The 20,199-nt window shown below is 36.9% G+C and overlaps 3 protein-coding genes and 1 long non-coding RNA gene across 5 annotated transcripts; 3 read left to right on the top strand and 1 right to left on the bottom strand.

Annotated features, from left to right (window-relative positions):
• The first annotated feature begins 142 nt into the window (after nt 1-142).
• LOC105688034 (PRL-1 phosphatase) lies at nt 143-15,840 on the top strand. 2 transcript variants are annotated; one of them, XM_048658915.1, is made up of 6 exons: nt 143-287; nt 11,567-11,930; nt 12,232-12,768; nt 12,893-13,024; nt 13,279-13,445; nt 13,606-15,840. In XM_048658915.1, exons 3-6 carry the CDS (start codon nt 12,652-12,654, stop codon nt 13,712-13,714), a joined length of 525 nt encoding a protein of 174 aa, XP_048514872.1. In that variant the 5' UTR covers nt 143-287; nt 11,567-11,930; nt 12,232-12,651; the 3' UTR covers nt 13,715-15,840. The 2 variants fall into 2 exon arrangements, with proteins under 2 accessions (XP_048514872.1, XP_048514873.1); XM_048658916.1 differs by lacking the exon at nt 143-287 and adding an exon at nt 8,039-8,281.
• Nucleotides 15,841-16,372: 532 nt separating this feature from the next.
• Nucleotides 16,373-18,220, bottom strand: LOC105688033 (proteasome inhibitor PI31 subunit). The gene is made up of 5 exons (XM_012404039.4): nt 17,920-18,220; nt 17,591-17,740; nt 17,220-17,491; nt 16,710-16,889; nt 16,373-16,607 (listed from the first exon to the last, which is right to left on the bottom strand). The coding sequence occupies exons 1-5, from the start codon at nt 18,067-18,069 to the stop codon at nt 16,481-16,483; spliced, it is 879 nt and encodes a 292-aa protein (XP_012259462.2). The 5' UTR covers nt 18,070-18,220; the 3' UTR covers nt 16,373-16,480.
• LOC125501843 lies at nt 16,686-18,062 on the top strand. The gene is made up of 3 exons (XR_007279600.1): nt 16,686-16,916; nt 17,029-17,771; nt 17,897-18,062. It is a non-coding gene; the product is annotated as an uncharacterized LOC125501843 (long non-coding RNA).
• Nucleotides 18,221-18,225: 5 nt separating the features above from the next.
• Nucleotides 18,226-19,965, top strand: LOC105688038 (N-alpha-acetyltransferase daf-31). The gene is given in 3 exon segments (XM_025746683.2): nt 18,226-18,367; nt 18,950-19,650; nt 19,653-19,965. Coding segments are annotated over 2 exon segments (603 nt in total). The 5' UTR covers nt 18,226-18,367; nt 18,950-19,179; the 3' UTR covers nt 19,785-19,965.
• Nucleotides 19,966-20,199: the final 234 nt, after the last annotated feature.

Raw genomic sequence — 20,199 nt, forward strand, 5'->3', positions numbered from 1 at the left:
GTTCTATTTATTCGAACGTACGCGCTGAAACAGAAGACAACCTCCAAAATGGCGGGACTGGTGTCGGTCGGTGCGCATCCATTTTGGCGCACGGCGTCGGCGATCATTGTACTGCATGGTCTAAGTGCGATCCGTCCGCCATTTTAGATAAGTCACTCAGTTGTCCACGAGCTCTTTCAGCGTGCGGGTGTACGCGAGTTGTTTGTGCGCGTTGTCATTTTCGAGTTTCGTTTTTAATAACGGACACCTTACCGTTCCTTCCATATTCAATGTGTATGGCTATTGAGGTGAGTAGCACAATCAATTTATTACCCAATAAAGTATAAAGTTACGATGAACGATTTACGATTTCATCGCGTTCGAAAATACGAATGCAAGTGATCTATTTGTGCGATGATCCAACTAGCGATAAATTTATTCCGGAGTAGCGCGATCAGCATCGCCCGAGTGACAAACCGTGTCCATGCCTCCTCCGTACGTTCTGCATCATTCCATCGTATGATCTAATCGTTTTTTTTTTCCCTCCCTTTCCGAATGCGCTTTTCACAAATAATTATTTTACCTACTATTTCACCACTCGTACTCCTGTAACACTTCGATCGTTCATTGCCCTCCCTTGAGAGTCCACTTTGTTTCGCCGTTCGCCATTCCACCGTCGGGGTCGCAGCCACCTTGTATAGTTGTCGGGGAACCTTTTTTTTTTTTTTCCTCCTTTTTTTTTTCTCTGTTTTTGTCTTTCTTTTTCGTTGAAAATAACATTATACGAACATTAAATTTACATTAATATAAAATACGTCATCCGTCGTTGTTGACTCCCATTCGGACGTGATGGAAATTTTTTCTTCGATCGTCAATTGGTCGACTTTTGAATTTTCAAATCCTAGAATGTAACCTGTTGCAATTTTTATCAATTTTGCCCTCGATTTTTGCCACCAATCAATTTTCCACCCGTCTCGCGAAGCCGCGTTTATACCCACGCCTCTGATATCGTCAGGTTAAATATTTCGTGTGAATATTATCCTGGGCAAGGGTGCCGACAATTTGACCTCTCTCCTTGGCTTTGTTCGTCTGCCGGGCGGACGATGCACCGTGCCGAGAGTTTATAGCCCCCAAAAAGTTCTTTATTTTTCTCCCCGTTCATCCCCACTTCATACTTTGGCTTTCTCCCGTCTCGAAGCTTTTATATCCAGCGTGGTAACCATTAAACTAAATCTTGCCGTGAAATAATTAGACAAGGTCTCACGATGCAGTGTGTGCTTCGTTTATTTACATGTTTGATATTCTTCTATACGATTCGCCCAAAGCTGGTTTGTTTTGCGAAAACATCTGGTGGCAAAGTTCAATGTTGAACGAAAATTGAATGATCCAATGGCGTCATCGTAATTACGTTATACTTTAATTTGATGACTCATTTTTATTTGATTTTTTTTATTACCTCGATTACGCAATAAAGCGTCAGGTTGACATCACTCGTTCGGATTAACGTCATTCAAGTCGATCTTTATTCTCAAGTTCTCCATCAAAAGTGATTCAACTTTTGATAAGAAATGAGAAACTGAGGGGGAGAAAAATTCCTAATCAATTAATTGCTAGTAAGGCGATGGTCAAAGTCGGACTTATTTCGGTTATACGGACGAAAGAAGGCGATAACAAAATTTTCAAATGAATCGATCGATTCGATCGTTCTCAAAATTCTCAAAGTTCAATCGCTTAATACCTCCTATAATATGTTTCGAAAATGTGCACATATATTTAAAATAAACTAAGTTTCGCGATGACGTATGTGATACAGTTGATCTATCTTATCGCCGTTATACATATACTTTGATCTAATCTCTTTTTTTTTTTTTTTTTTTTTTTTCGTTCGAAACGCTCATCGGCGATACCCTCGCCTTATGAGGGATTCTGATAATTTTCCAACCGATTTGACGACGAAAATTTTTGCACGGTGTCCGATACGTTCTTAGGAACGCATGTGGCACGTGCAAATCCACGGTCGTTCGATCATCGTACCGATCCAAATTTTCATCTACATATTTCCATTGTGACCCGCGTTGTACTGATATTTTTGAAAACCAATAGAGAGAAAACTGTCAAGTGCTATGCACAAAGCGATGTCACATTCAAAAGGCGAAGGGGCTTGCAAGACCAACAGCTGGGCAGGCAGGAAAGCACGGGCAGAAGCTATATAAGCCGTTAGGAAACAATAATGATTGGAAACAATGGGTTTGAAAATCGATTCGCGGTAAGCGCGTCAATCGTTCTATATAAACGATTATTGCGCTCGCTTGTCCTCTATATTTGAATAATTACACGTCCGTATAGGTACGTACTCGAACGTCTTATGTCCCATTGACCTTCCGCATTACTGAACGGATTGTCATTCCCTGTGAAAATTTGGATAATTTCTAGGTACGAACAATGCCCCCAATCCGATGCGAATTTTGCGTACTTCGCGCGTCATTCGAACAAAAATAAGGACGGAGAAGCCTTCGAAAGGAAAAACAAAACGTGTTCGGAATGTCGCATGTCTGTCCTCCTAAATCCTACCAAGAGACTTTCCACCGGTCACTCCTGCCCGTCCAGATAGGATATTATACAGGGTGTCCCGGTGAAAAGATTAGGCTAAAAAAAAACACACCAACACCCGCGCATTTCCAGCACGTTTGGTCACGTATTAGGATGTCGTAGCCTCTCGTTGCTACGTGACGTCGATCGTGTAGGCGGCAAATCTACAGACGATCAGGTTGTTCGTAGGTAACGTCCACTTCCTTTCGAGTATTTATATTTTTAATCGTTTCCGATCGTTCGATCGATCAAAAAAGAACTCGAAACGTTCGATTGAAACGCGCGTAGGGGTTCAACGTCCCTTACTAATTGAACGTAAGCGCGATGATATTCGAATGTTCATTGTGACCTGCACCGCGTTTTTTTTTTTTTCCTTTCCTTTTCTTTTCTTTTCTTTTCGCTCAATCTGACCATCTTGTAAGACGAGAAGAGCTGCACAAACTGCAATATACCACCTATGCGCGCCGCGGTCGGTTTAAATGGCCCACCTACCTCGCTGGTGATATTTAAATTAAAATGCATATATAGATGTGCATCATTGTGTGTTGTACGGATCCAGATACAACACGATAAGATCATCTTACTAATTGTTCGGCGATATACTTTGCATAAATATATCTCTGTGTGCGCGAGGATAGTCTAGACTGGATTAAAAAAGACCACTGAGAGAATGTCACTTTTTCTACCGACGAGAGGTAGACGGACAATCTCAACGAGAGATTAGCTAGATGAATGTGCGAATTGGAAGATATTGACGAAATTTTCTCTCACGCAAACTGCGCGCAGGATGTATCTTCGAAAAAATTACGCTAACATTTCGTTCAGAGAGAGAGAGAAATAATTATTTGACGAAATATTTGAAATCTTATTTCTTTCTTCTTCTTTTTTTTATCGGTTTTATTCAATCGAAGTTTTCGAATACACGCGTGTACATAGGATCGCGTTCGATCATCGGTGACGATTGATTCCGAAAACAATACAAATTAATGCCTGTTTTTTTTTTTCAACGCTTGTTCATTCCCTCGAAATTGATCCTATTTTCGTTATTCTTTCGCTTGTGGTTGGATTTTATTCCTGTCACTTTGGTTCAATTTATTATACATCGCGCTTACGGTCCAGAATTTTAATTTTTTCGACCGACGTCACAAACATGTTCGGTTGCACATATGAGTAATAGCAGCAGGTGACGTCACCGGTTGGTTCCTCCTCTTCCTCCCTTTCCAAATGGCTCACCCTCTACTCCTCGCTGCTTTTCTATTTTCCTCTTCTTCCAACACCATAGTCATGTTCGCACGGGGCTAGAGCGCGATCAATGCGCTATATCGTGACGTCACTGAACTCGATTCGCTCCAACGTCTATGACGCGAAAGAAGTTTTTTTTTTTCATTTTTCTTCTCCCCTTCGCTAGAAACTTTTTTTATGCTTCCGACACGTGTACGAAGTTGACGGAAAAAAAAAGGAAATTCCATTAGAGTTATTTTATCAACTTCCGGTTCTTGTTTGTTACGATCATCTGCATTTTTGAAACGCATTTCATTCATTCCATATCGATTAGGTCGTATCGTGGAAATTTTTGGACGTTGCAAAAAAATTTTCTCAAATTATTTGAACGAATTTGTATGAAATTGAATCGGGGTGTAAATAAACTCGTAGTACATATAGACATGGGTATATTATAGCGAATAAAAATGCAATGTATACAGATAAAATCGCGAAAGGATAGAGAATTTATATCGTGTAAGTGGCGTAATATTGCGCAATACCAATTGTTGCAGGTTTTTTCTCCATTTTTTTTTCTTATTTTTATTTTTTTTTTGCCGCAGTAAAATATATAGAATTTCGTTATATAATTACGTAAATAATTTTCAACACGGTAGAATTATTTCTATGTACAGCAGCGCTGCAACAGCTGCTTTCAAAAAGAGAATGAAGAGAAAAATCTATCGTATCATGAATTGACCAGTCAACAAATATATCAGATTTGATTGAATATTTATTATTTTATTTATTTATTTATTTATTTTTTTTTTTTGAATCAACCCGACCGTTGATGTTGAGATTTATTAGTTTCTCGATTACAGGAAGCTCAAAACCCGCCGATGTTTCCGGTAAATCATATTATGCATATATCGCGAGTATGTGTACAGATATAATCCCATATAGATTTATGTAATACGTACGTACGTAAATATCACATAAGTTTGTATAGTATGTAACTCGTGTTGAACCCGCATTCATTCTTTTTAATACAATTATATCAACTACACGGTTAATTAAACCGGAAATCGAAGGAGTGGCTCACGCGTAATTACAACACATAAAATTAAAAATAATACACAAGCGTACAATCGGAGAGCCCCCATTTTCATATTGTTCTTTATTTTTCTGTCGTTTATAACGTTACGTATTTTAATAACAGAATATCCAGATCGCCGCGCACTTGAAAATAATTATTTAAAGCCAGCTGCACCGCTAGCGTGCAGAAAATCATCGCCCATGCTTTGGCATCTGCGTCAAACATTTTAAATGTATTTAGCGGTACGTTATTATGAATAAGAAGGTTATTACGTATGGGGAGGGGAGGGATTCGAGGAGAGGGAAAATTTTATGTATCGACGTCGATGCGGAATATGAATGACGCGCGAGCATAAGGCGAGCCGCAGCCTTTTCCTCGAACTTTCGTATCACGACCGTTTGCATCGCTCGATTTTCATATTATATCGTTTATCTTGATTCAATTTGAGAAGAATGAAATAGGTATATCTACACTTGTTTATCTGAGGCAACGTAATCGACCCGCGTGTAAAGTGGTCTTTTTTCTCTCCTGTAGCTCTTGCGGATTAAACCGACATTTTCACATCGTGAAGACAAAAAAAAAAAAAACGAAAGAAAAATAATTTCATCAAGGCTATGCGTTAATTTTAATTCCTGCATTAAAAATGAAAACGTATCTCGCGCGCGGAGTGTATACGGTAGCACGTGGCGATGAGGAACGTAAGCCGATTTTGAAAACATTGTCTTGAAAATTCGCAATCGATCCGGTGAGAAATTTTCAAAGTGAAACGATCGACGACGATGCATGTCGGGGTCGTGTAACGCTAGCCCATCATCGACGGAAGGTCGTCAGGGCGTGTCACGCGACCACGACTAAAACCGCGACGACGATCTTCGATATTATACGTCGGAGACGTCGCGGAATATTTATTTATAACCAGGGATAACGCAAATCCATTTAACCTATTAGTATATAGAATAATAAACATTGAAGTTATTAGAGAAAATCTAAAACAGATTTTCTCGGATTTCATGTAATCACCAATTATATGGATACACATAACGACAACCTTGACATTTACTGTAATAGTTAAACACCGTTTAATTTGCCATATAATTTCATAGTTACAACAACCGATGCGATATATTTCTACACATTATATATAAATCCTCTATAATATCTCCACGAAATCTGCAAAGGTCAAAGGGCAATTAAAATAAAGTTTCTTTTTCTCTTCAAGTTTGACGTTGTCGCAGGTCACTAAGTTCCGGTGTAATTTAATTAAAGAAAAAACAACAACATTTTCCTCTCGATATGGTCGCAGATGGATCAGTGGGAAGTAGAAAGAAATCCACCTGTTGGCACATATAATATACACACACATATATATATATGCGAACGTACGGACCTATATATTCGTACGTACATATAAATAAACTTTTCATTTCTTCATTTTTTGATTCGTTTCAATTTTTCTTTTCATCTTTTTTTATCGCCACACGTGACTCAGCTGTCGCAGTTAATCGTTTCCACCGATGATCCCCGCATACGTATGAATTTTTCGCGAATTTATACGCATACTTTTTCGGTGTAAACAGTTTTATTGAAAAGTCAATTAGTCGCGAGTCGCGTCCTGCGGAATTAATTTATCCCGTTAAACTGTTGCTACCAGCTTGACTGCCGTACACGACTGTAATAAAATGGGGACATCAGCTACTCCGTGACACCACAGGGTATAGAGTGTAGTACAACTTTAACTTATAGATTTTTTACTTTTTACTATTAGTATTAGAAAGTTTAAGACTATGGGAAAAATCTCTCGTAGAACGTGGGTAGCTGCAGTCGGTGCGCGATCGTCTCATTGTTCATTCGGTTTATTGGGATTAAGTTTTTTTCATAATCCGACAATGCGGATCTCCTCAAATTAAGAATCGCACCGTTTATATCTCGATTTCTGATTAACGGCAGTTTGATAAAGAAAATATTTATCGTTCGATTCCATATGGAAAAGTTTCATTTATTCGGGATTCGTATTTAATAGAGACCTCGTACTTGTGGAGCGCGCCAGGGGAACTTTGTGACGTCACGAGGCGTCGCGACGCCACGATGGGGTAGGGTGGTATAGGTTGGGGAGGGGGGGGGGGGGAGAATACCGTCGCGGCTTTGTGAAGTGGGGGCGTCGTCGTCTCGGCGTGTTCTATTTTCATCGTCGTCCGACTGCTGGCCCAGATTCTGTGCGACCGTTAGTGCCGCGAGTTCACCTTTCCTCCTTTTTATTACATGTACGGTTCCCCGATACCAACACCTTACAAAGAAATCTTTTTTTTCTTACTCATCTACCTGTCAAAATTCATACACACGCACCTCATATGTGTGACCTATTTGTTCTGAAGTGTTTAAAATTATAAAATTTCATTACGTTATTATATTGTATCTTAGTATTTTATAAATCCGATGTGTCATCAGCAGTTCAATTTTTCCCTTCTTTCGATTCGTTTCTTCAAATATTGATTAATTATTCTGTTCATTGAATATACGATAAACGTAACGAAGTCAATTTCAATGCGCATGAAAAATATTATGTTCTCATAAACAACGCACATCATTTGGCATTTGAAAAACCGAAAAGAAGGAGGCGTGTTATGGTTGCTTTGACTTATTTTTTTTAGATATTCGTATACTCCATCTTTTTTGGTTTTTTCTTTGATTTTTTGAAAAACAAAAAAAAAAAAAAATCAACCAAAAATTGTGTTTACACTACACGTTTTATTTTATAAATTTATATATATTAATTAAGTTCGTGTCGTCGTTGCAGCCGGCTTTGTAAATTCAGCGGTTGTTTAATGTTTGCTATTGTCGGATCAGGTGGTAATCTACCACCCGATAAAGCCAAGGACTAAATATTCTGAAAATATCCAACGAACGAAAATCGAAGAACATTGAAATATCAAACGAAATCTCCTCATAGTATACCTTGTGATATCTACGAAAAGATATTATAAAAAAATTAACTGACGAACTAAATTTTGAAGATAGAAACAGATTTTTCCAATCTTTAAAAAGAAAGAAGAAAAACCGAACAGAAAAAGAAAAATGAATTTGTGAAGTGCAGGTGTTGTGTATGTAATATGTTTTTATGATGTAAGGCTAACGAAACTTCGTCATAACAAATCATATCATGTGACTCATCGTCCGTAATAATTACATATAAATCATATTTTTTTTTTTATACCAAGGTGTGATAAATACGTGAATCTTTTTTTTTCTCTCTCTCCTGAAAAAGTAAATATTTTCAAATAATTGTTGTAAACAATTATTCATCTACTGCAGTTGTTGTAGTGTACAAAGAAAAATTTTATTCGCTTCGATTTCTCTCATCTTTTTGTTCGTTCTTTTTGCGGAGAGTAAATTTGACGTCTCGCCGTTAATGAGATTAAGGTAATAAATTATTAATAATTACTCTCCAAGATGCGATTCTGTGCTTGCTTCTTTTTCTTTTTCTTCTTCTTCAATTTTTTCTATCTGCTAATTGATGATCAATTTCGCTTTCGCAGGCGCTTCTCCTGCATTCCTCTCCCCATATTCTAGTATTTATTTCTACATCATCAATATATTACAAAGGTTAACGGGATTTTGTGAAAATACCATCGAATGAAATTGAAGATGATTATTTTTCTCTCTCTTTAATTTAGAAATTTTTTCACGACGAACAATTGCGTCGTACGAGAACATAAATATGAATAAATAAATAGATCGAATACAACTAAAAACAAGATGAGAAAAAGAGAAATAAAATTGAAAAAAAAAAAAAAAAAAAAGTATGGCACCGCGGTTAAGATCTGAAAAAAATATTTTTATTTCGCGCTTGGACAAGAAGTAAGGTGAATTATACATATGTATACGTGTAACGTGTAAAGAACATTAGGGGAAAGAAGGGGACACATTATTGTCGATAAATATAACTCAGTTTAAAAATATTTATTTTGTCTCCGACTATCTTATCGTAAGTTAGAGAGTGTTTGGTACTGCTACTGCTGCTGCTGCGGTCTTTTTAATTCTTTCGGCTTTGGCTGCGTATGTATATCGAATCATTGTGCGTACGCGTGGTGTATGTTTTATAATGTTATTCGTGAAACGGCTGCGTATTAGAAAACGAAAAGGAAAACGAAAAGCTTTTTTGATGATGATATACAGGAGCGGTATTATGAATTGATGTATGTTTTGCTGAGCTTGTGTTTATGTGTGTAAATGTAAAGTAACTAGATACGTAATGCGGAATAAATATAAGGAGCAGCAACGTCGCGGCGGTGGATATTTGAGATTTTGTGTTTAGCAAGAGAGAAAATCAAAGGTGCCACTGAGAGATATTTAATTCCTTTTGATCTTTACCCGCAGATATATGTACGTGTGTATGTGGGATGTATACGTATCAACTGCAGTTGAACATTATGCGCACGAACCAGTTTTGTCTATGTAAAATATATTTATAAATGTACGCTCGTTAATTGTAGACGCAATAATTTTTATTTCATTCATTGTTCATTATTTAGTTTCTTTGACGCGAAGATCGGTTACTGTCGCCATCCTTTGCGGATCGTTTGATAGGAACGGTTTCGATTACATCTTTCACAATGATATCATTTTTATTCTGGATCAGCGAGAATATTTAGTTTTCTGTCTTTATTTTGTGGTAATTGAGAGGAGGGAATAACATTAGTTTATCCGAAATCCTTAAGGATTAATCTTGTCGAATGTGGCTCTATTAACAGGGTGGGTGAACTTGATTTTTTACGAACATTGGAGCACTTCAGAGTTTTGCATGTCGAAGTTATATCTGTTCCCACGTAGTCGACGGTTGCTGTTGGCTACGCAACAGCTGGGGAAACTCCTCCGTATGCGTTTACAGTTATAATAACTTATTTATTTGCAATTAGTGCGTAATTACCGATTCGCAATACGTTATTATAATGAATGCAGACGAAGCGTTATGGTGTTATGTATTAAATAGAATTGAAGCAACCGCGCATATTTTTTACTATCTGTTTTAAGAGAAAAAAGCGAGTCATCAAAATCTATAAGTTTTTTTTGTCCACTTGGCACAAGCAGTCTAGTAACTTTGATATAGAGCTTTGTCATTTACATCCGGGTTAACTTATTCACAATCGTCTTTAGTATGCCAACTACGAACGGATGATCCTAAATATTTATATAACCTATTGTCATTAGAGATATGATCTTTATAACATCGATTTAAATCATCCTGCCAATATTCTTCAATTTTCTTTTCTTTTTCATCTAGCTGTTATTTATCGTTGTAATTAATTGGGATACCCTTGGCAAAGAATTTCCTTCAAAAAGGGGCGTTGAAGTGTTACAGAAAAAATGTTTCAAGTAGTCACACTAAGATGAGTGTCTTTAAATTCATTGGATTTTGTTGATTATTAATTTTTATTATAAATCTTCAGCTACTCTGAATATATAATACGTTGACCTAGACATTCCTTTTACTTGTGTGCTGGTTGATACCTTTGGCTTTGGTTCTTGGTTCGGGGCTAGTGCAGCAAAGCAAAGATTTCAAGCTAACATGAACCTCGAGAACCTATTTCACTTGGCCGAGATACAAAACTCGTCCATTCTCAACGCGTCGTTACCCATCTATGCACGTTCAACATGCATGTATTCGGCAAAGATGTATGAAGCATAGTAACATCGTGTACAGCGGCCAAGAAACTCGCGGTTTTCGACCATCCGCCTACACATTAAAAATACACTTGTTTGACGTGTTTATTTTGTTCATTCTATTATTCGAAGGTGATTTAATCTCATGTAGTTTTTGATTCCTTCCCGCTTCGATTTAAAATTCAAATTTTCACCAATCGATAATTGATCTATCGAAACCTTGATCGAACGGTGAATACTCGATTCTCGATCAATTTAAGATGACGAATTTACCCGTACTGCAAGTGGAGTGGCGGTGAAAGTTTTCTTTTTATTTTTGTTTCTGTCAATTCCTGTTTATATTTCACATATTTCGTTAACAGTGAACAATTGTGATAAGTTTTTCTTCTTCTACTACACAATGGATCTTAACATGCGCTTCAAATGTTCTACTGATAAATTAACAGTCATTAGTTTTCGTAGGTCGTAGATAGATACTCGATTTTTCTTGTCTAACTCTGGAAATTGGACATAATAAATAACAATATTTGAGGTATATCATCTAAAATATTTGTAAACAAATCGGCCTAACTAATTATCGAATAACAATTAAATTCGCCACGTTCTCCCACCACACAACTAATGACATAACCTAATTTTTCTACCGGCTGTCAGAATATCTTTATTCTTCTTCCTTTGTTCTAGGATTCGATGTGTTTTTCGTCCTTTTTTTTTTAATGAATTAGTTGAGATTTTTTTGCTTGTCACCATAACTGTGTTATTCTTATTCTTCATCTCATATGCGAAGTGCGAAATATAATTCACACGAGTCACCCCTCTTTGTACGCAAATATCTACATACGCGCTCATGAATACTGGCTGACGTTCAAGAAGCCAAAAAAATGCATGCCCAACAACGTCTACTGCGAAGCTTAGTTTAAAACTTTTTATAATTTATTTAATTTTTTTTTTCATTATAAATAAACGTTACTCACTGTGAACAGCAAACAATTATTGGAAATTTTCGAACGTCGTTAAACTCGGTTCTGCTTTTTTCTGTTACAGTTTTCCGGTGAGTGCATCCTCACATACATGGAGTTTCAGCTGGATAGTGCAGAATACTGCCAGGCTCAACACAAATAAAGAGACGAATAATAAAAAGTTGAGAAACTGATCAGACAACTGTAATAAATAAAAAAAAAAAGAAAATTAAAAAGCAGAAAGAGCCAGAAGAAGCACATCATCACTCTAATAAAGAAGAAGTCGATAAGGCAAAGGGTCTCATCGTCAAAAGAACAGAAGCAACCCCATCAGCTAGTCACGCCCGCGCAAGACATAGAGAAATTACTTAGACGCAATTACAAATTAACTGGTTTTTTGAACTTGGGCAAAAGCCGAGAGCATTCTCCATTACAAGTCCCGGCGCCAAGTTAGTAATTACTTTATATTATCAATAGAATAAATTTTCTTGGTTAACATTGCTAAACATTAGAACGCTCATTTCGTATTGTGATTCACTACGTGATAGTAGTTGGCTTGGTAACAACACCCGGAGCAGAATTGCAGTTATAAATCTTTGAATCCATTGCCAAGGCTATATAGTACATACCAACGCTTATTTGAAGAAAAAAAAATTAGCGATGCAAAGCAAACTAAAGATAGAGTTTATATAAACTTGACGTTGTTTCGGCACTGATTAAAGAGAATTTGTTTATCTTGATTGTTTTCAGATAATCTTCCGTATAGTGAAACCACTAGTAGGAAACAAGCGCATATCATCAACGCCTAATGTAACATAGCCCTCCCTCTTATAAAACATTTAAATCCCCATAAGACCTTCCGGAGATCTATATGCAAGAGCCCACTCTTCTGTCCTCTGTATTAAAGTAAAAAATAAAAAAAAGTAATAATATCAACCACAACAAGATCAACAATAACAAATAAAAAAAAAAGTTGAAATCATTTTAATTAGTTAAGAGAGGAAAAAAAAAGATAACGACATAAGACTGACTTATTTATGGGCTAACTTGTCAAGTATAGCCATTGTTGCCTAGTGCAGTGTTGTTCTTCTTCTTGACGAAGCAGGTATTTAGAGGTAAATTTAAAACCAAGGGGGAGATAATTTTTTAAACTTTGAGGAGCATCGGGAAATGAGCAACATGAGGGTTAAGGATATCAGGCCGGCACCAGCCGAAATTGATTACAAGAACATGAAATTCCTTATCACCGACCGACCCAATGACCAGAATATCCACACTTTCATACAGGTAAATCTTTGATCTTCTCTTTCTTTTTCTGCAATTTTTACCATTAACAGCATGCAATAAAACAATAGATTTTTTCATAAACCTGATGAGAATTGACAATGGATTTCTTTGCTTCATGATTTAGGAGCTAAAAAAGCACAATGTGAAAGAGGTGGTGAGGGTATGCGAGCCTACGTATAAGGTCGAAGAACTCAAATCAGAAGGGATCAGTGTACTGGACTTGGTATTCGATGATGGGACGTTTCCACCCAGGGAGGTAATACCCAGATATCTTATGTCAATCGTCCTATCTTTCTAAAAATCGCTAATACAATTACAGTATTATAACATAGCTGTTTTTGTTTGGGATCTTCAGAGGCTCAACCTGCTTGTTTTGTACTTACAAAGCATATCTTTTGCAAACGTCTAATGACATAAATTTCTTTTAGAATTTGCACTGAATGTTGTTACCTTAAGTTATTCTCAAAGCCAAGTCTTATTGTCGTTTCTTATCAATAAATGTCTTTCTAGGTTGTTGACGAGTGGTTCGAGCTGCTAAAAAAGCGATTTGGAGAGACACCCGATGCGTGCGTCGCCGTTCATTGCGTTGCAGGTCTTGGCCGAGCACCTGTACTAGTCGCACTCGCCCTCATCGAACTTGGTTTGAAGTATGAAGACGCGGTAGCTCTTATTCGAGAGTGAGTCTCTTTAAAATATCATACTCTTTATTTCGCAAAGGTCGCAATACATAGATAACAGGTTTTTTCTAATCAGCTTAATTATTGACTGATAAGTTACGTGTCGGATAAGACATAACTGGGCGTGATTAGATGAAAATTTTTGTTTCCCGTTTTGCAGAAAGAGGCGCGGGGCTATTAATGCCAAGCAGTTGGCGTTCCTGGAGAAATATCGTCCCAAGTCGCGACTGAAGCTCAAAAATGGGCACAACTCCTGCTGCGTCCAGTAGATACGTGTAGAAAATAACATAAAATTATTTCAATTGACAAACTAATTAATACTGATTTGTATACATAATTTACTCGGGTTTCTACCCACACCTGACAACCACAACAACAAACAACAATAACAACAATAATAATAAGAACAAAAACACGAATGACACAATTGAATTCCTCTAATATTGTACGGCGTATTCATATTGTTTGGATTATGAGCGCCGTTCATACCAGTGGAAATGCAAACCGGATTGTCTCTGCATCCAGTCACAGTTCCGTCTAAAGAAATTTAAGTTGACCAAACAAAACTCTTGATTCGCTTCACAGGAGATGAATAAATGCCTCTTTTGAATGAAAAATTACTTTTATCCATTACATTCATCCATTTCTTATTCTTATTGTTACCTATTCTTGTTTAAATTATTTAAATGTTCAATTAATTTAAAATTTACTTAGAAAGAATAGAGTCTGTTGCTGCAAGTTGGCAGAAAAAAAAACCTCATTCCCTCGATTATTTTCCTTTCAGGAGTATTACTGAGAAAAATGGGATCCTCTTGCGCCACATTTGTCAATGAAAGAGGGTCACTAGTTACGTGGTAATTCGCCTATCCTATCACACCCCAGCATCCCAAGAAAAAATGAACATTTTCCAAGCATATGATGGAGTATCCCTGAAATTGTCATCCCGTTCTTGAATCACGTGGCTGGAAAAATCTTCTCAAGGTGAAGCCAGGGTATTCGGCGTTGCGTTTCCATTGGAATCCATAAGGTGAGAAATGATAATGATTTGTAATTTCTATAAACGTAACGATAAATCCAAAGTTCACATGAAGATAACCAATAGATAAATTATGAAAGGGGGCAACGCAATTGAAATGCAGAGCTTTGGTGCATGAGTGCATGTACATTTGTGTTCTATATGAACATGCATTCACTTACATACATGTCAGTCGTACCGCGGCTCTATGGCAATTTTATGAAAATTACAAATAGTAGACGGGAGCAGCATTATATCGCACCGAAGCTTCTAGTTTCTTCGTTAATTTATATTTTTTAAAATTGCCATCGATCGAGCGCACCACACTAAACTGTGTTCAGAAATAGCAAAATTTCTCTCCTAAAGTAAACGAATTTCAACAGATTATTCAACCGTAGCGAATACATTTTTCATTTTTGACTTCCTTGTTTCCAAGGGAGTAGGGCTATTACTGGTCGTACGATCGAAAGTAGAATCGGTTTTATACCTCACGAAAAAATCAGACAAACTCCACTTCCTGTCGTACTCATGAATCTAAAACTAAATTCAGTTACGAAATATTAAAAATATGTTCGCGCCGGTTTTTTCTTGATCTGTTGCAGTGAAGTTTTAATTTTATTGTTAACGAAAATTTCTTAATTATTTTTTCTTCGTCTTCATTCTCTCATTATTTTTGTAAACTTATTAAAGAAGCTGCAATATTTTTTATCAGAGGATGGGACAAGGGCGTTCGTTACCTAGCCACGTTAGTCTCTTAGAATCGGAATGAAATAATGTTAAATTAACTGCTTAAGTGTTACGCATACCTTGGTTCGATTACGTTTATACATATATTATTGAAATGATTGCATATTAGTATAATAAATACGATTTTCAACGAACGATTGCTTCTGTAAAAAATCTACCACCGTAGGGTTTCGTTATTTTAATTTAAATATATACACGGGAAAAGGTTTCGTGTTTTTATTAATTGATTAACAAAATATTTAAAAAATGTCGCGCCGATTCACTCCTTTGAGCCAATGTATCACTCTGGCTATTGCCGATAGCTTTTAATTTTTATTTTTACACGTCTATTGACGACTGATTACAACTTATATTGCTTGAACGTTTTCAAGCAAACGCGGTGCGAGAGCGAGTGTTCGGTTTCTAATGATCCGCCTGTGATCTGGCTGGGTTGTTTCTTGCATATCTTCAGCGAAAAAAATTTTCAAACACACATAGTCTGACTAAGATTCTTCAAACGTCATTCCGCGACGTATTTTTTTACCGATATTTTTTTAATAATATAGCCTCGATCTCAAAGCGATGAATCGAAGCACTTGCTAATTTCATTAATTGACCTAATTGAATTAAACTTAGAAAAAAAAAAAAAAAAAATTAAAAAAAACTCGACCACCGAATGAATAAACAAAAAATCAATCTACGGATATTATTTTTCCATACTTGATAAATTCACGTTGATAATATTTAGAGTATAAATCACGTCACGTAAGAAATATTCCCCTCCCACCTCAAATTTTGAATCCAAACGAATTTTCCTAGTTAAAATTATTATTAGGTAAACCGAGAGGGGTACTCAATTTGAACCACTCGAGTGATATAAACAATACCATGATGAATTGTATAACAAGTTTAGCGCAATTTAAGCAAGAGTTATTATTACCATCACCGTTACACATTTAATTTAATATGTTGAATGTCATTTACTATGTATCGGAATAATATTGTTTAATCTTGATACAGTAATTGAATTATATTTAAAAGAGAAACGAAAAGAAAAGTAGCAAAATCGATTTCTTCATATTGTAAACGTCATTGTTGAAATAAAAAGCAAATAATCGCTAGACTAGCTGTGACAAGGAATAGCGGGTGTCCAAGCTATAATTAAATAAAAAAACAAAGACTCATGCTAATTTAAAAGTAATTTATTGGAAAAATAAGTATCAAAGGTTTTCACTTTCATATTAAATATTCAGGCATCCCTATATGTCATCCTTTTACAGTCGATTATGGTCGTCTACATGAACATGTCTTCGTATCCTGGAGGTGGTAGGTGGTCATTGTCAGGTCCTCTTGGAATTCGGGGCTGATTGATGTCTGGAGGACCAAACGGATCAAAACGTGCGCCAGGAGGAACTGCACCCCTGTAGAATTCAAGTGAATTTTGGAAAGGTAATATCATTTGATTAGTTTATTACTCAAGTGATTGGTGGGGAAACTGCAAAATATAAGCTATTGAATATTACGGTGGCAAACGCCCAGGAACTCCTAAACCCCCTGGACCTCCTGGGACTCTTGGACCAAGCGGACTGCGTCCTAATGGGTTTGGGCCGAACGGATCAAAGAGCATTCCTCCACCACGTGATGGGCCCGAAAAAGGATCTAGATCTGATCTACCCACATTTCTGGGATCAGCCAACGGGTCCCTGCAAGATTATATGATTTCATTAGTTGTGAGTTTGACTAATTTGAGCATCAAATTAAATCCTTCCTATTCCAATAGATGAGCATAAAGTAGTGTAAACAATAAATCCAAAATATTCGTGGACTTTTATTGGAATTTAGGAAGAGCGTGAAGAGAACAAGCATTTAGGATGTTGAATCGGAGAGTGGTAACACAGGGGTACTCGGGAAAGGAATTCTCAGGTTCAAGAATTCATTGAGGTCAATGGGTCATCAAATTTGATCGCCTCGAAGACCGAAGTCATCGTCTGTCCATATCTGTAAGTATTTCGATATATTATTTCTCCAATTACCAACGAGGAACAGCAGGGCCTGGCCTACGAGGTGGATCTACCCTTAGAGGATCATAGTCCCGTACAACGTGTTCGGTGGTAGAACTTCCTGACTCTGTTTGTGAGTATGTTTCCCGGGTATTGCCTGTGTAAACAGGTTCGACTAGATCTGTTTTGATGATTTTTATAACAGCTTGGAATGTTGGAATCAATGTAGATAGCTTTCCATTCAAGGAAGTTACATCTGTATCAACAGCAAACTGGATATTGGACACACTGTGATCTTCGATTCGCTGTAAGAATTGATCAATATTAAATATAAAAAGAAGAGTCTACAGTAATAGAGCTGTGGTACCTAAATAGGTCCATAAAACCTTCAGCTTTTCAATTACCATCAGATTCAGAAGTAAATCTGCGTCTGATCTTGTTCCGATTAGAATGTATAATTTTCCTTCTTTCAAATATCGCAAAGTGTAATTTGGTTTTTGATTCCAGTCCTCGGGTAGCAATTCTGAACCAGTGTCTGCTGAGTCAAAGCTTTTCTGTGAATGATCAGGATTCACATTTTATAAGGTAATCCTCCTGTGTCCATTTCATGAGTTTCAGGTAATGAGCAAGTGTAATTGTTCGGGTAAAATATTTTTCCAACCAACTTAACTGACAAATTTAATTCCAATAATAACTTGAAGTAATTACAGTTTTGCAGAAAATTCCTACTAACCGCGTCACCAGTGCCAATACATCTGAATCCACTTTTGATCAAATACCAATGCACAAGGGTGATCAGAACGTCATCCTTCTTCTTGATTTGCTTCTCTACCAATTTGTAAAGTAACTCATATCCAAAAATATCACATATTTCGCTCGCCATAATTCTAGTTGTCAATGAAAATTAACAGCAACTAACAATGACGCAGGATAAATGGTTACATGGTAAAATAAAACGTAAATAGCATGAAGTTTGTGCGCAGCTGTCAAATCGCTCATTGGCTGAAACACATGTTTCCGGTAGTTATGTGACTGTCGTTGACAAAATCTCGTCGAACACATGTGTTTCCTGCGGCTGTAGGTTACCGTGCGCTTTTGTTCGAGTTCTGTAAGAAAAAGTATTCGTTGTTCAATCATCGTAGCCATCTCAATTACCAATACTAGCTGGAGTTCGAACTTTGGTAAGTACCACTACTCCTCACTCATTATTTCAATTGCCCGATTATTTCGGTGGGGATACCCACTTATCTGGGCGATGATATGTAATTTCAAAATGGCGTACTACCTGGCATTGTTGGCAGGAGTATGGAGAAAATTGCGTTCAATACCTGTTATATTTTAGTTATATAAATTATCTGAGTTCCACGATTCTTGTAGTCTATTATTAGCAAGTTTACGTCTCGAGATGTGTCTGGACTATTTGGTGCTTGAGAGAAATTTGGTATTTGTTATTAAACGTAGTTAGGTAATCCTGATAACTTTAATGATGCAGGAGATAGCATTAGCAGCACTTTCTGTTATCTCTAGTCTCCTCATTGTCTTTGGACTCGTTCTAATTGGTAAGAAAATTCACCGATCATCAGAATTTTCCATAATTACTTCAGCACTCTTACTAAGCATTAATTTTAGTTACCTAGTACGTACATCACACCTTGGACAAGATTACCTAACCCTGTCTAACCTTATTCCTAATCATCAAGCATATGCATGTGACGACGCCAGGCTCATATAATCAAACCTGTAACCCGAATCATCTGTTTCAGGTTGGTACCTGGTTTGGAAATTCTTTTTATCAAGATTCTCCTTTGTTCGAGAATTGCTTGGTGGCATGAGCGAATCTTCTTCTGTAAATGATTTAAAGAACGGTCGATCCCGGATCAAAAAAGTACGCCGTGATTAGGGGAAGAGTTTTACATTATCCATTCCTAGATAGCGTTGACGATTATTTCAAGACCTCAACTTTTACCTGCAACCGTTCTTAAAATATTCCAAAATGTCTATAAACATTCGCTGTGCGACAACAGAGGATCTGCTGAACATGCAGCATTGTAACCTGCAGTGCTTACCTGAGAATTACCAAATGAAGTACTACCTCTACCATGCTTTATCCTGGCCACAACTCAGTTATGTTGCAGAGGATGAAAAACGACGTATAGTCGGTTATGTACTAGCAAAAATGGAAGAAGACTGCGAGGACAATCCTCACGGGCATATAACCAGTTTGGCTGTGAAAAGATCGCACAGGAGACTGGGGATCGCGCAAAAGCTTATGAATCAGGCATCCAGAGCAATGGTTGAATGTTTTGGCGCTAAGTATGTATCTCTCCATGTCCGTCGAAGCAACAGAGCTGCCTTGAACTTGTATACCAGCAGTCTGCAGTTTGAGGTATCCGAAGTTGAGCCAAAATATTATGCCGATGGCGAAGATGCCTATGCAATGAAGAGGGACCTTAGCAGTTTTTACCACTACTAAAAAATGCAGCGAATAATCAAAATGCCAAGGATCGAAAGGGACACCCTTATCCAGGAATTTGCTGTGACTACAAACATTCGTGGAGAATTATTGATCTTGGATCAGACATGACAACTGGTCTTTAAAATATCGGAGAACGTCGCTGCTCCCATAAGTTTGAAAAGAGCTCCATTGTAGACCAAGAACAATATTTAAATTATTTAAGCTAAATGCGCAATGTTATTATTTTTTATTTTTATTTTCAGGATAAATTTGGTTCAATACATGCAACGAACTGAAATAAATCAATCGTTAGCTTAAAAATCATTTAACTAATGCTATTATATGATGAATTATTTTTTCTTCATGAGTTTTATCTTGGTGTGGATGTTGTACTAGAATTAATCTGCGTTTAAATTATCTGCACTTCCTATCTTACTGAAGTCACATTCTGATGAATGTGAAACTATCATTTCCATCCTACAATTAGGACACAGATGAGTAGAAATGCCAATACTATTTCAACTCAAATCTGTAAAAGGAACATTAAAAGAATGAAGA

Source organism: Athalia rosae, chromosome 7 (assembly GCF_917208135.1).
Source record: "Athalia rosae chromosome 7, iyAthRosa1.1, whole genome shotgun sequence".
Lineage (NCBI taxonomy): Eukaryota > Metazoa > Arthropoda > Insecta > Hymenoptera > Athaliidae > Athalia > Athalia rosae.

What these genes read in the sequence shown, in the direction of transcription:
- LOC105688034 (XM_048658915.1), top strand. Translation starts at nt 12,652, where the DNA reads ATGAGCAACATGAGGGTTAAGGATATCAGGCCGGCACCAGCCGAAATT. An exon ending in GGACGTTTCCACCCAGGGAG is followed by an intron (nt 13,025 to 13,278) that starts GTAATACCCAGA and finishes ATGTCTTTCTAG; the next exon opens with GTTGTTGACGAGTGGTTCGA. An exon ending in GCGGTAGCTCTTATTCGAGA is followed by an intron (nt 13,446 to 13,605) that starts GTGAGTCTCTTT and finishes CCCGTTTTGCAG; the next exon opens with AAAGAGGCGCGGGGCTATTA.
- LOC105688033 (XM_012404039.4), bottom strand. Translation starts at nt 18,069, where the DNA reads ATGGCGAGCGAAATATGTGATATTTTTGGATATGAGTTACTTTACAAA. An exon ending in ATTTACTTCTGAATCTGATG is followed by an intron (nt 17,492 to 17,590) that starts GTAATTGAAAAG and finishes CAATTCTTACAG; the next exon opens with CGAATCGAAGATCACAGTGT. An exon ending in GGCCCTGCTGTTCCTCGTTG is followed by an intron (nt 16,890 to 17,219) that starts GTAATTGGAGAA and finishes ATAATCTTGCAG; the next exon opens with GGACCCGTTGGCTGATCCCA.